The 14344-nt window shown below is 39.2% G+C and overlaps 1 protein-coding gene across 3 annotated transcripts in view; it reads right to left on the bottom strand.

Moving 5' to 3' along the window:
• The window catches only part of PRLR (prolactin receptor), a 167421-nt gene that overhangs the window by 16362 nt on the left and 136715 nt on the right, over positions 1-14344 (bottom strand). For 2 of the 3 annotated variants that reach the window (XM_007426679.4, XM_025165705.2), the window contains exons 5-11: positions 12067-12199; positions 8924-9093; positions 8251-8408; positions 5754-5895; positions 4714-4843; positions 4382-4551; positions 724-890 (exon numbers count right to left, since the gene is read on the bottom strand). In XM_007426679.4, coding sequence (XP_007426741.2) covers positions 724-890; positions 4382-4551; positions 4714-4843; positions 5754-5895; positions 8251-8408; positions 8924-9093; positions 12067-12199 — 1070 coding nt within the window. The remainder of the gene's footprint in view (positions 1-723; positions 891-4381; positions 4552-4713; positions 4844-5753; positions 5896-8250; positions 8409-8923; positions 9094-12066; positions 12200-14344) is intronic. The other variant, XM_088152923.1, reaches the window with a different exon arrangement.

Raw genomic sequence — 14344 nt, 5'->3', positions numbered from 1 at the left:
GAAAGAGCTTTGGATATACAGGTGGTTCTCGCTTAAAGACCACTCGGTTAGTGACCATTCAAACTTATGATGGAGCTGAACAAGTGGTAATTACGACCGGTCCTTATACTTACAATGGTCACAGAATCCCTGTGGTCATGTGATTGCTATTTACAACCTTTACTGCCAGCTTCTGACAAGCGAAGTTAATGGGCAGATCACAAACGGTGACCGTGTGACATTGCACTTAACAACAGCGTGATTTGCTTAACAATGGCAACTGGAAGTGCCGGAACTGCTGTCGCTAAGTGGTGCAGCCATGTGATGTTGTGCTTTACGAATGCATCACTTAGTGACAGAAATTCCCATCCCAATTACTATTGTTATGTAAGGACTGCCTGTATTTTGTGAATGAGACTGGAAAACCTCACAGTAAAAACATCCTTATGCATGCACCAGAAGGTACCACTTTAGGGTATGCTATGAACTGCTACAAAAGCTTTATTTGAATTATACATACAAACATATTAATAAATAAGGAAGTATTTTAAGTGCTTGCTAAATCCCAAATTTCTCAAGACATATTTCTTTATTATGGTTTACATTATATTATGTAATGGAATATATTACATTATTCAATATACAGCATAAAATGTGGCAAATATTATTTGTTATATTGACCATATTTTTTGGTGACATAAAAGACATGCAGAACATTTGGCCACCAAGAATGAAAAATCTTACTTCCCACTCTTGTCCTTCTTCAGGCTTTATGCGTAACTCATACTCCAGAGTTAGCCAACCAGATTTGACATCACCCAGGGAAGGTGGATTCCAATTCAGCAACAGATATTCTCCATATACTTTTTTCTCAAATGCTAGGGAGAGATTTTCTGGAGGGTTTGGCTGAACTGAAAAATGAAGGATCAGAGATTTACTTTCATGGATGAAAATGGAGGCATCCCTTGGACAATAAGACTTGGGTCTTCCTCTCTTCTATCCCATTGTTAAGTATTACAAAGGGGGCTTTTTGAGAAGGAACTGCCTCATGATCACATCCTCTTTCCCCAAGAGCAGGGACTTCACTTCTCTGTCACTTCTTGTTACTGTTACAACTCAACTCCAGTTTGTGGGATGAAGGATTCTCCAAAAGAAAGAAGTGAGAAGATAAAGAAATGCCAGCAACAGATTGATGAGCCAGAATGAGTTGGTCTCAATAAACACACAGCCAATACATATGGCCGAGCTGCATCTCAAGAAGGAGGTTATAGAGTTTACTTGTATTTACATTTATTTATAATTTAGTTTTCTAAGGCCACCTGACTCAACAACTCTGGGCGGTGCACAAATTGAAAACACATCCACCGTATCTTACACAAACAAACTAAAAGATGAACAGGGAGAATAGATATTCACCATAAACAGACCTGACATAATACAATCCAGGTGGACACACTACCTATCCCAGAGCTTGGAGAAAAAGCCAAGTCTTCAAGTCTCATTTAAAAAATGCTAGGTTAGGAGCAGTTCAAACCTCTTGGGGGCAGGGGGGAATGCTGTTCCAGAGAATAAATATCACAACAGAAAAGGCATGCTTCTTACATCCCATCAGATGGCATTGCTTCATAAATGGGACACAAAGTGCACCTACTCTGTTGGATCTTATAGGTTGGGAAGAAACAATGGGAAAAAGGGAGTCCCTCAGATAACTAGACACTATGCCATGAAGGGCTTTATAGGTGACAATCAGCACCTTGAATTGCACCTTGAAACTCACCAGTGTAGTTCCCATAGTAGAGGTGTTACATCAGTTTACCAATGGCATGCCCATAACGGCTTGTGCTGCTGCATTCTGGACCAGCTGTCAAGGGCAGCCCCGTGTACAGTGCATTGCAATAGTCCATATATGTGGTAACTAAGGCATGAGTGATTGCGAGAAGGGACTTCTAGTCCAGGAAAGGGCACAACTGGTGCACCAGACAAATCCGTGCAAAGGCCTTCCTGGCCACAGCTGCTACTTGCTCTATTAGCAGGAGATTTCAGTCCAGGAAGACCCCCAAATTGTGTGTAAGTTCTGTCTGAGGAAGTGCAACCCCATTCATAATGAAAGATGGAAAATCCCCAACACCAGAAAAATCATAAATCAATAGCCATTTGGTCTTGCCAAGGTTGAACTTTCTCCCCATTGACACACAAAACCTCAACACATTGGGCGAGACCTTGACAGCATCACTTGGTCAATCAGGGCTCAAGATATACAAATGAGTGTCATCTGCATACTAGTGATACCTGATTCCATGTTAAGGATGACCTCACTCCAAGGCTTCATGTAGAGGATAAATAGGATGGGTGAGAGTGATAAGCCTTGAGGCACCCTACAAACAAGGGGCTTCAGACTGGCTTCTCCCTGCATCAACACCAACCAGATCCAGCCATAGAAAGAGTGAAAATCACTGCAACAATGTGCCTCCTCCTCTCAATTCCTGTAGCTGATCCTGAAGGATACCATGATCAATGGTACTGAAAACCACTGAGAGGTCAAGGAGAACCAGAACAGTTCCACTACTTCCATCCCAGCTCTATCAGAGGTCATCAACAAGTGCAATCAATACTGTCTCCATATTATGTCCTGGCCTGAAGCCTGTCCAGATAATCTGTTTCTTCTAGGGCCCTCTGAAGCTGCAACCTGACCACTTCTTGACAATCTTTCCCCAAATGGGAAGACTGAACAGAAATTGTCCAGAATTAAAAGAGAATAATCTGATCATGACAAAAGACTGCTGGTAATGTCCTCTACCTTCAGATTGTATCACAATTGCCCTGAAATAAAACCTAGATCTAATACTGTATATAACCACCTGTGTGTGTCAGATCCTCAGTGACTTGGGCCAGGTCCATAGTTACCTTGGTGGCCAAGAACTTCTCTAGACTCTATGCCAAACAAGGGCAGATTTAAGCCTCCAAGAACATCAGCTTTGAAGACTCCATTGCCAAACTGGTGATGGGTTCAAGCAGCTCAGGCAGAATCACCGCTGTAGGGAGGTTGGTAGAATAGCTACAAACCTAACTGCTCCCTAGAAGCCAACTTTAACCACAGGGTGTCATATCCAGATATCTGAACAGCATCTGTTAAGGCTTCCCACATTACAATGACTATCCCCGTCCTCACCTCTCACTGATGCCCCACTCATAGTTGGGCATGTTTCTGAGAGGAAATACTACCCTCTGGGCCCAGGCATTTGAGGATCTGGTGCCCTGGCATCAGAGCTGAATTTCCAGGATGGGAAGGAGGAACCCAGATAGTGACTCCACCTTTCCTGTGAGCAGCCTGCCCCCAGATTCCCCATATGAATACATTTGGCTCCAGGCCTAAACTCCTCTTGCTCTGAGAACTGCTTCAGAAATAAGAACTGATAGAATTGCATTGCACACCTACACACAGTAACGAAAGTTTCAAACTTTGCCACTCACAATTACCCTCCCGGATTAACAAAATAAGGACAGGTTTCCTTTAGAAACAGATGCCAGAAAGTTTGGGCTGTGGTGGATACGCAGGGACAACTGGCCATACGGATATTTAAGGCTAGAATTCTTTGTGTGAGAGCAGGCTCTGTTCTTTGAAAGTAGATAGCAGTAGTGTTTTTTAAAAATCAATCAATCAATCCAGTACTGAATGTATGTGCCTCATGGTGTCATTCCCTTCCGTTGTGTTGGGCAGGCAGTTCTGCAAGATGGTTGCTGATGAGAAAGAGTTGCTGGGAGGCAGCAAGGAAGTAGATCTTTTGTGACTGGATGAGACTATTTCTTTTTCGAATGCCAAAGCAGAGCGAGCAGGAGGGTGGGGACAGATTATGGAGGACCTTGGCTAGCAAAGAGAACAGAAAAAGAGCTGTCTGCCAGAAGTGAAGGCTATTGTTGTGAGAAGTGGAATGAATGCAATTTCCCCAATATTGTATGTTTGGAAAAAGACTGGATTCATGAAGAAACAGAGCTCTGTGTTTAGTGCAATGTTTTTCAAACTTGGCAACGTGAAGATGTGTGGACTTCAACTCCCAGAAGTGCTGGCTGGGGGACTCTGGAAATTGAAGTCCACACATCTTCAAGTTGCCAAGTTTGAAGAACACCCGTTCAGTGATTGCTATTCCACGTTTTTCTTAAAACACACCTGGGCAAGTCCAGGTTTTCTTTTATACAGAAAATCTGCTGCTTGCACAATGTGACTCACCAAGCTGGATGTCATCTTAAAATCACTTATTTTAGTCTATTAGATGCTTAATAAAGCTACCTTCACTGCCATTCATGGAGGGTGGTTGATACTACATACAGTAAGATGCAGGTAAATTCTTAGAATCTTTTGAACATTCTGCCATCTTTTCTGTTCAGAAGAATTTGTTCTGCATACCTATATTAGCTACATCCACATAATAAGGGTCCGCCACACTACTCCCCATCTCATTCATTGCCTTTAAAGTAAAATTATATGTCATCCAAAGTGATGTATGCTTTTTATCAAAGTAACAGGAATTGGGCCCCGCTGTTGTGTAGTCTGGGCATTCATAGTATTTCTTATCTCTGAAAAACACAAGTAGAAAAAGGGAAACAAATCAGACTGCTGAAGTTATTGCTATTGTTTACAAATTAGTAAGTTGTCCTTTGGAGAAAGCTAAGAGCCAGCGTCTCTAGAGATGCAAAATTATATAATAATCCATTCTGAGGATGATTTATAACTTTTACCTTTCTCTGTTATAGAGCAGCGTATAGTTTCTTGGCAAACTTCCCTCAGAGCTGGGCTTCCACCAGCAAGTGAAGGTTTCTTTTTCAGGAGAGCGGCATCCTATGAAGACTGGTTTCCCTGGGGGCAGGCCTGTAAGAAAATAGTCCATTTATTCAATCAGTGTGCCCCATGTTGGCACCAGAATAACGATGCCTTGGGTCAGTGCTAGTCTTCGAATCTGACCTACCTTCTGGTAAGGATCAGTGAAGTTTAAGGAGAAGGTGGCAGCCTCGTATATGGAGAACTTCAGCTATTGGGCAGTTTACAAACATTAGTTGTCGTTGACTCTCTGACACTTTACCCAGAAAAGATTAATGTAAGGAATGAATGTTGCTCCTCTGCAGTCTTCACAACTTATTTTAGTTATAATTTCTGTCTTATTGCCAGGTACTCCAACTACCATCCCGGCTAGTTTCTTGCTATTTGACCGACTCCCATTTTATTACCTATCTTTATATTTTTAACAGTATGATCTTCATATTTTTCTACTCTTGCCTTGTTGTCAATTTAGATTCATTTGTCAGTTCACATTCTTTTATGTCTTCTTCCTTCATTTGAGCAAGACTTCATTTTTTAAAAAGAGGATGTTGCTGCCTTCTTTAAATTTGCATTTCAACTATGTCAATATTACGTTGGTTTTGTTTGTACTTTTTAGAACTGTGGAAGAACTTTTTATTAGAGTCTCTTTTGCAATCGTTTCAAAATAAGCTTCAAGCCTCTTCTGACGCTCCTTTTTAACAAAATAAACATGTCTTGAATCCCTAGAGGTTCGGACGCAGATGAGAAGTTTGGGAAAGATGCTACAGAAAACTTGCAAGCAAACTTATTGCTCAGCTGCTTATATGCCAACTGTTTGGCCTACACAAATCAGTAGCTTTTATTATATACTTGCATGTAACATATAAGTCTATCCTTAAATATTAGTTCTGCAATTTTTCAGCTCCGCATTTTTGTCAGATATCGACTCTCTGACTTTCCAAGTTTCAAGAGACTGACTCACCACTACGGAGATGGATGTAACTTTCTGGGCTCCACGCACTCCTTTTGCCATGTTTTGTTATACAGCGAACTTGAGCAGTGTATTTAATTCCTGGGTGCCATTGAGATATTTTATGCTGCATATGCTCTCCCACAAAATAATTCTGCAAAGGGATAACAGCAATGGAAATGATGAAAATGGTGGCATCTCCATGTTTTAAAAAGATGAAATCCAAGTCACATCAGTAGATCAAATATATGGCATATTTGAATCTGTATTATCTAGTCTAGGTTGACCTTCAAATGTATTGGATTATAAATCTGAGATCTCCTTCTAGCATGGCCAATAACCTTGTTACCTGGCAGCGTGTAGAGTTTTAATCCAGAATGTATGAAGAAGACAACATTGGGAAAGGATCATCTATAGCTCTAAGTATCCTAAACTTTCAGGATCACAGTAAACAGATTCTTACAAATAAATGTATAACATGAATATTTCCAAGACCGTGCATACAAAAACGTCAGCTAGACAGATAATCAGACAGCCTATGATTTACGCAAGGGCTTCACATGCCTCTTCGCTTTGGCCATTCCAGGCACTCAGGAAAGAAAAAAGGCTCATAACAAGAATCATATAATCAATTGCAGGTTTTGTTTGGTGTGACGCCACCAATGGCACAGACCCATTTTGAATCTCTCTCCCTCTCGTATCATAAATAAATGCTCAGGACAAAACCTTTCCAGTAACAGTCATAGTTAAAACATACTTTTATGGCAACAACAGTCATCGTTAAAATACATATTTTAAACAATGACAAGATCAATTAAAATCAAGAAGATTATAAAATTACCCAGCACTGCAAGTCCAATAAAACAGTTTAATACTGAAATGGAAACAGACCTCAAAATTGGGTTCAAGAATAAATAGGCAAGCAATGCAATAAGGCCATATGAGTGCCATATTTCGGAACTTGGCCCCAGCAAGCATCCAGACCTAGCCATCTTCTCTCTGGAGTCCTTGGGGTTCTCTGAGCTTGGTTGTTTTCTTGCAAACGTTTCATTTTGCTAGCCCTGAAGATGTTACCTAGCCAGGTAACAAAACATTTCCAAGAAAACAACCAAGCTCAGAGAACCCCAAGGACTCCACAGTTCAACCCTGAGTTACACATATTCTCTTCTATTAGTATCTTCTCTCTTGTAAAGAGAGTGCTATGTTAGGAAGGAGAAAAACAACTGTGAACTATTTTCTGATGACCACCCAGTACTGTTTCTGGGATGAACATCTGTATCCATCTCACAGCTCTCACTGAATGATTCCTTTTTTCATCCTTGTTCAAGAAAATGTTTCTTAGTTTAATACTCCTTCTGGTATTTATTTGCAGAAATGTCTATTCACTTGGAATTCTCAGAAACATTTTTCATTTATTTATTCTTCATCTAAGGGGCTTGCTTCCTTCTTATTAACATGATGATACCACATGAGTTGTTCACTAATTTAAATGGTTCCTCCATGGAAACTGTTACATGAAAGATACAGAAGAAGCTGGCCTCACATTCTATAGCCATTCCTGTAATAAAACATATTCACCCACACAGTAAGTTTTATGTAGTCCTTTTTCATTTCTCTTAAGCATCAACCTACGCTTAGGAAATCTACCTGTGTATAGGTTTTCACCTAGTAGGTAAATTCTACCCTTATAGTAATGACTACCATCTAACCCCTGGCAAATGGAAAATTGGATCTTTTTAAACAGGAGAAGAATTGAGATTTTCTGGGGGAGGGAAACACCCCTTGGGTTCTGCCACTGCTTATGGCTGTTTTTGACAAGGGGTGGCAGGGGGTGAGGGATTACAGTGCTAGGACTGCATGTAGCCTTGAGTTAACTGTACATAGTCCTTGGCCTAACTGCAACAACCCTCAGCAATAGATCATTTCACATAAGTAACAAGCCAAAGACCACCCTACTGTACCCTAATCCTACATAGAAAGATTGGACTGTTTTCATGCAATACTGTGCTCTCTTCCTGAGCTATGGCCCTCTCCAACTGCATTGTGTCCTGGAAAAGAATGAGATCCATGTTTCACTGAGATTCTGTCCCCTTTATTCTACAAGAGTCAGACCACACTAAAACCTATTAGTCCTCTGAAGTCAGTGATGAAGGTCAGCTCCTGGAAGGCTGACTTACAGCAACCCAGATGATTTGTCCACCTAGCCAGTATTGCCTGTCTATTGACTAGTGTGGATCTCCAAGCTTTCAGATATGCACTCTGCTCCCTGATTTCACTCTCCTGAGATGTTGGACTCCTTTTGCAAGCCAATTATGTATTCTGCCCGTGTGCTGTAGCCCGGTCCTTCCTACCTCATTCTTCTTGTTTGAATGTAAATATATGTAAAGAGCCTAAGCCGAAAGCAAACTTTTCTGTGGTTTAAGCATGGTGTCTGAATTGAGGAAATGATGACAGCTGGCCTTTCTATTTTTTTGCTAACATCACTAGCAAAAGTATGCAATTTTCTTACCTCCCATTCTTTTCCTTCTGCAGACTTTAGTCGTAATTCATAATTACATAATGCTGAATCATTGACCCATGGAGGTGGTGACCATTTTGACCATACATACATTGTTCCATTCATCATTTTGACTTCCAGAGAGAGGTTCATGGGAGAGTTTGGCTTAACTATGCAAAAGAAAATTCAGATATCAGTATTTTTACTGCTCTTGTCAAGAATTCCTCCTTTTATAATTCTGCATGTCAGCCTTTCCCAATGTCTGGAAATTGTAGTCCAACCTATCTGAGGACACCAGGCTCCTATAGTATCAAACCAAAAGATATAAGGTGCATAATGAGAAAAACCTAAATCAGTATTACCCATCTTTCCAGCATTTCATCTTAAGAATCTGGTTATCTGACAACTCTTTTAACTAAGATATCAAGAATCAAATCGGGGTCTTCAAACCCATGAAACCTATTCTTTAAAATGAGCCACAGATCTTGTGGATGAAATCATTTCAGTCCAACATTCTTTTCCTTCCTGATTTTCAACAGAATCGATGACAAATACTGCTGGCCTCCTCCACGTACAATGAGATTAGCTTTGAGAAAATAATGATGTTGAAATATTATGCCATCTTCTCTCTTTCTAAGTTTAGAGCAAAATAAAAGATTGAGTTTCATTTGGCTTCTGTGCTTACCCATTTCTTTTACATCCACATAATGAGGATCAGACATATTACTTCCTGCATCATTGGTAGCTTTTACACTGATGTTGTACGTTTGCCAAAGCCTGATGACTCTTTGATTAAAGTAACAGGAATTGGGGCCAGCAGATAGGTAATCTGGACATTCATGGGTCTCTTCTTCACTGAAATAAAAGCATGTAAAGCAATAGTTAATACAGAATTGTTTATATGTATAAAAACAAATAAGCATATACTTAAATTACCTAAAAGCTAGTGTAAAATTAACATTACTATTGTAAGCATACAACATGGAATCAAGTTCAGCTGAAATTCATAGGAATGAATTAACGTAAGAGCTCTACTGGTCACCTAAGCACCATACAATGGCAGTAAATCAACTTGGTAGTTTCCAGATGTGTTGGGAGGCTATCTGGAAATACTAGGAACTGCAATCTTAACATATAAGGAGGGTACCAGACTGGGAAAAACTACAACAGTCATTCCTCCCTCATGTTTTTAATTGACCTAAGGCTACTAGATCTGGGCTGCAACAATCCACATGGTCACTTAGTTGTTCGGTTGTCTTGCACAACGAACTGAATAGAAAACATCTTGATCCAATGGACATTATTTTGCAAAGATTGCTTATCAGCAACTGCTTGAGTTTTCGCAAGCTTATGCTTCTGTCTTCAGCGATGGCATATAGCCACCTTGTTTGTGTTGGCTTTTTTTTTCTAATTGCCTTTAATTTCTCCAAACATCAGTTTTCTCTAACAACTCTTACTTTTGCATTATGTCTCCAAAAGATTTAAACTTCAGCTTCATTACTAGTGCTTCCAGAGAGAAGTCTAGCTTTACTTCACCTACTATTGAATGATTTATTGTATCATTCAATAAGTAAAGATTGGGAATACTTTAGACCCCAAATTGTTGGGTCTAAAGTATTCCCAACAATTTTCTGCAACACCACATTTCAAAGGCATCAATTTTTCTTTGTGCAGCCTTTCTGATGATCCATTGTTTAGAGCTATAGACCTCTAAAAACTATGCCCTTAACAATACATAACTTTGTTCTCAGTATGATCTCTGCACCATCTTCCATAGCCTCTTTATTTCATAAAAAGTCACAATTCCTGTGACTTTTTGAGCAAAGGAAGATAATCTATTACTACTTCAATTCTATTTGCATTCTGTTGGTATTGTGAGAGATATAATTGTAAGGGATTTTTAAAAAGAGATCTCTTAAGTCTTCCTCTGTTCCAGTCATCTAAATGGTATCATTAGCACACCTGAGGTTGTTGAAGTTTGTCCAAGCAATTTTAATTTCTTCTAATCCAGTATTTTTCATGAGATACTCTGCATGTAAATTTAATAAATGAAGTGACAGTATATAACCTTGGTACACTCCTTTTCCAGTTTTGAACCATTTAGTTACCCCATAGTCTATTCTAACTGTTGCTTCTTAGTCATCATGCAAAAAGACAAATGAGGTGTCCTTGTACACCCATGTTTTTAAAGGCCATCCACAATTTGTTGTGTTCTCCATATTTAAAAGGTTTAGCATAATCAGTGAAGCAAAAGCAGACATTGTTTTGGAACTCCCCTGGCTTTTCCATTATCCACTGAATGTTAGCAGTGCTGCCTCTTCTGAATCCAACTTAAATATTTGGCAGTTCTCATTCTCATGTATTGTTGAAGATTGGTTTGCAAAACCTTGAGCTTTTTCTTACCAGCCTTTGAGATAAGTGCAATCATTCAATAGTCTGAGCAGTAGTTTAGCACTGCCCTTTTTTGTATCTGGAATATAAATGTCTATTTTCCAGTCCCTTGCCCACTGCGAAGCTTTCTATACTTGCTTATAAACTGCACGTATTACTTGAACTGTGTCACCCTCCAAGATTTTAACCAATCCTGTTAAGATTCCTTCAACTCTGAACCTTGGTTACTAGAAATACTTTCTAGGCCCCCTTTAATCACTTTCCAGAATGTCTGGCTCTACTTCAGGGATCAAGCTTTCATACATATCTTAGTTGTATTTTTATTTGTGTCTTTATTATTATGGTCACAGACCAGCATTTTATACAATTTTTGGAAAAGGGTTACCAAACTCAAATTAAGACACACATTTTAGTTATAAAACTACTTTGTGAAAAAAATGCTAAAATAATGAAATGCTAAATTACTAAACTGCTTAGTGAATGTCCATCCATTGTCTTTGGCCAGTGCCCAATGAGATGTAACAGAAAGATATAAAGAGATAAAACAGCATAAAAAGCATAAGAACATTTTTACTATTTTAAAACACTTCAAATCAGGAGAACATTTTTCTTTGTAAAGCTATGGATGCCGAAAGAAATACTCCAACTCTCCTAGAGATGTTAAGGGTCTGCTCTGGCAGCAAAAGGCAAATGAAATCATCATTAGATTAGGAGGGTGGAGAAGGATATGAAGGGACCCGTGGGGCTGGAGTTTTAGATTCCTCCAGGACACAGAGGTAGATCCCATCCAATATCGCAAAAGACAAGACGTTAAAGCAGGCTAAGAAAAGAGTGGTTTGGATGGGTAATCAGGTCTGGAGCCAATCCTAAATGACTCATGACACAAAATGCTGGTTATGGATGTCCCCTGAATGGCAAATGGAAGATATATGCACCAATTCACAAAAAGTTGGAAGAGGCTGAATGACAACAAAAATAAGAACTAATCTAACAAGATGCAAACAAACAAACAAAGAAACAAGAAGTACTTCAATTCAAGTTTATTTTCCCCACAATTGCATCTAAGCTATGAAACTACTGAAAAAAATATAACTGACATTTATGGACAAACAGTAATAAGTCCTGGAACTTTCTTGTGTGAAGGGAAATTGTGACTTATTGGCCTGCTTTACTTAAAATGTTTGGCCACAGTAAAGTTTGTTTTGGACTTAACTTGATGTACAAACATAGCTTTGAGTGATGTGTAAATTAAGCCTCTGTGGCTTGTTTAAGTAATCCTAATTTAAAATTATGGCTTAGATTTATGTTTGGTAACAGGCATTCTTTTATTTTATATCTGGTAATTTCGTTCTTAAGGGGCATCTACCTCTTCTGAATCTATGTGAAGAACAAAGTACATAAGAGTTGCTCCCCTCCTCCTTTCCCATATATTCTTACCCAATGGTGTTGTACAGCAAAGTATAATTTGTAGGAAGACCCCCATCTGAATTAGGTTCCCATTGGCAAGTAAATGTTTCATTTCCCTGGGACAGGCAACTTATTATTTTAGGCTTTCCAGGAGGAGATTGTCCTGAAGAATTGAAATAACAAAATCAGTTATTGTTAGTAGAGTGGTTATGAGCCTAGCATGTGGATTTGAATTTGCCTTTGTTGGCACTGTGTTCATAATTGTTTATTTCTATCCTGTTTTTCTTTCCCAAAGAAACGAATAACATCTTACAGAAATGAGTATCACACTGCTAAAATACAGGCAAGAAATATAAATGGGTTATAAAGTTGTATAATAAAGCTACTGAGTTTCAAATTCAATACTTAAAGGAAAAAACCCAATTAAACCCAAGGTTTAGTAAACATGAAATCAAGGAACAAGGAGATCACACATATTTTAGCCAATAATATACATATATGTCTCAAGTACAAACAGCTATTATAACAAACTTTTGGAACAGACATTTTCAAGGTTTCTGCCTCACTAGCCTCAGCTCTTACAACTGCTAAAGAATTGGACTTGGACCAGAAAGGCTGGATCCATTATTAAAGCCAGGCAACAATGAAAAAATCATAGCTACAACCTTTTTAAGACTGTCATGCAGTGGTCTCAAGAGTCTTCCTCAAACAAGAACCAAACTAGGGATCTCATATAAGAGATCCTGTGCTGCCAGGCCTCAGCAATCATGCAAACCAACAACTAGGTATCTTCTCTGCTCTGGCCTGAGCAGATTCTGATCCAGACCAAGAGCCTCCTCAGTTCAGCCTTTGAGAAAACCCACATCTGAAGACAGAGCAGCAAAAAAACAGAGGAAGAGTTCGGCTCTGTCAAGAAACAGCTGGATCTGATCTAATAAAGCTACCCAGCAGTATCCTGATGAAAAAACCCAACCCTGATCAGCCAATCCTGAACTTAGTAATGCCACTGGAACAAAGCCAGTCTATGAATCCTTCTGTGACCTTCATCTTAGAACTCCTAGCTGCAAAGACTTCCTTGGAATTGACTCATTTTGTCTTCTGACTCTTTCTCTCTCTCCTTCTATTTCGTACACTGTCTTTCTGTGAGTCAACTTGGATTGTAATTCGAATTTTGAGATAAACCTAGCAGATTTACTATGACCTTAACCCAGATAAGCCCTGTAGTCTGTGAGGCTAAAACAAAGACACGTAATTTGTGAAACTTCAGATAAAATAGCGTAAAAGCATGCTGATCACCAAATATGTTAAGAACAAACTCAACCATGCTATCCTGAATACTTTGGCAGTTTATATATATGGCAAATAGGACACAGACCAAACTTTCAGCATTACATATTTATTTCAAGCCCTAGAGATGAAAGAGTACAAGGCAGTGCAACTTTGCTGCGGCAAATTAGAATATTCAGTGTAAAAAGTACAGCTGCTGCTTTCTCAGTAGGTTGTTACGGTATAACAGATGAACCAGCAGGCGTTGGAAGAGCAGTTGCCAAGTTTTTGCTCCAGTTGCCAAGCCTTTTTTCCAGCTGCCCAGCTTCTCTGGTTGCACAACATCAGATAAAGTGTATTTAGTTGTCTCCCTTTAGCACTTTGCCAGATTTCTGTTTTCTAAAGTTTGAGCTTCCCTTAACCAGATGCTTTTCAGATGTGCTGGACTATAAACCCCATCATCCCTTGACAGCATGGCTTCCCAATCAAGTGGGGGAAGGCTAGTGTAAGACTTCACACGAGAAGTCTTTATTTTTGAATATATGCTTAAATTTGGCTAACAGTCCTTTCTTTTACTCATTCGGTTGTTTAATTTATCAGCTGTTTATTAACTATTATGCCAATCATTGAACCGCATATGTGTTTGCATGTGCAAAGTTGGCTAAAGATGTGAAAGAAATCTACATTTAAACATTCATTAAAAAAAAAATTAAGGGTAGGCCTGTTTTATTGCCATAAATTTGTTGTTGTTGTTTAGTCGTTAAGTCGTGTCCGACTCTTCGTGACCCCATGAACCATATTGCGCCAGGCCTTCCTGTCCTTCACTGCCTCCCTGAGTTTGCTCAGTTTCATGCTCATTGTTTCCAGTGAGATTACTAGTAAGAGATTAAATTTCTCACTTCTATGTTGCTCAATGTTTAAATGAGACCTGTACCCAAACTCACCCTTCTTGGGGACTATAATTCTCATTTCAGTTCCATGAATTGGAAGAAAAGATGATTAAGATGACTCCTATGGGCCCTGTTCCCCATCTTTTTATGGT

This window comes from Python bivittatus, unplaced genomic scaffold, assembly GCF_059951505.1.
Source record: "Python bivittatus isolate LINGU-HERP-01145 unplaced genomic scaffold, Pbiv_v1 ctg000570_np1212, whole genome shotgun sequence".
Classification (NCBI taxonomy): Eukaryota; Metazoa; Chordata; class Lepidosauria; order Squamata; family Pythonidae; genus Python; species Python bivittatus.
The sequence above is the reverse complement of the archived record's forward strand: the minus strand, read 5'-3'. Positions and strand labels throughout refer to the sequence as shown.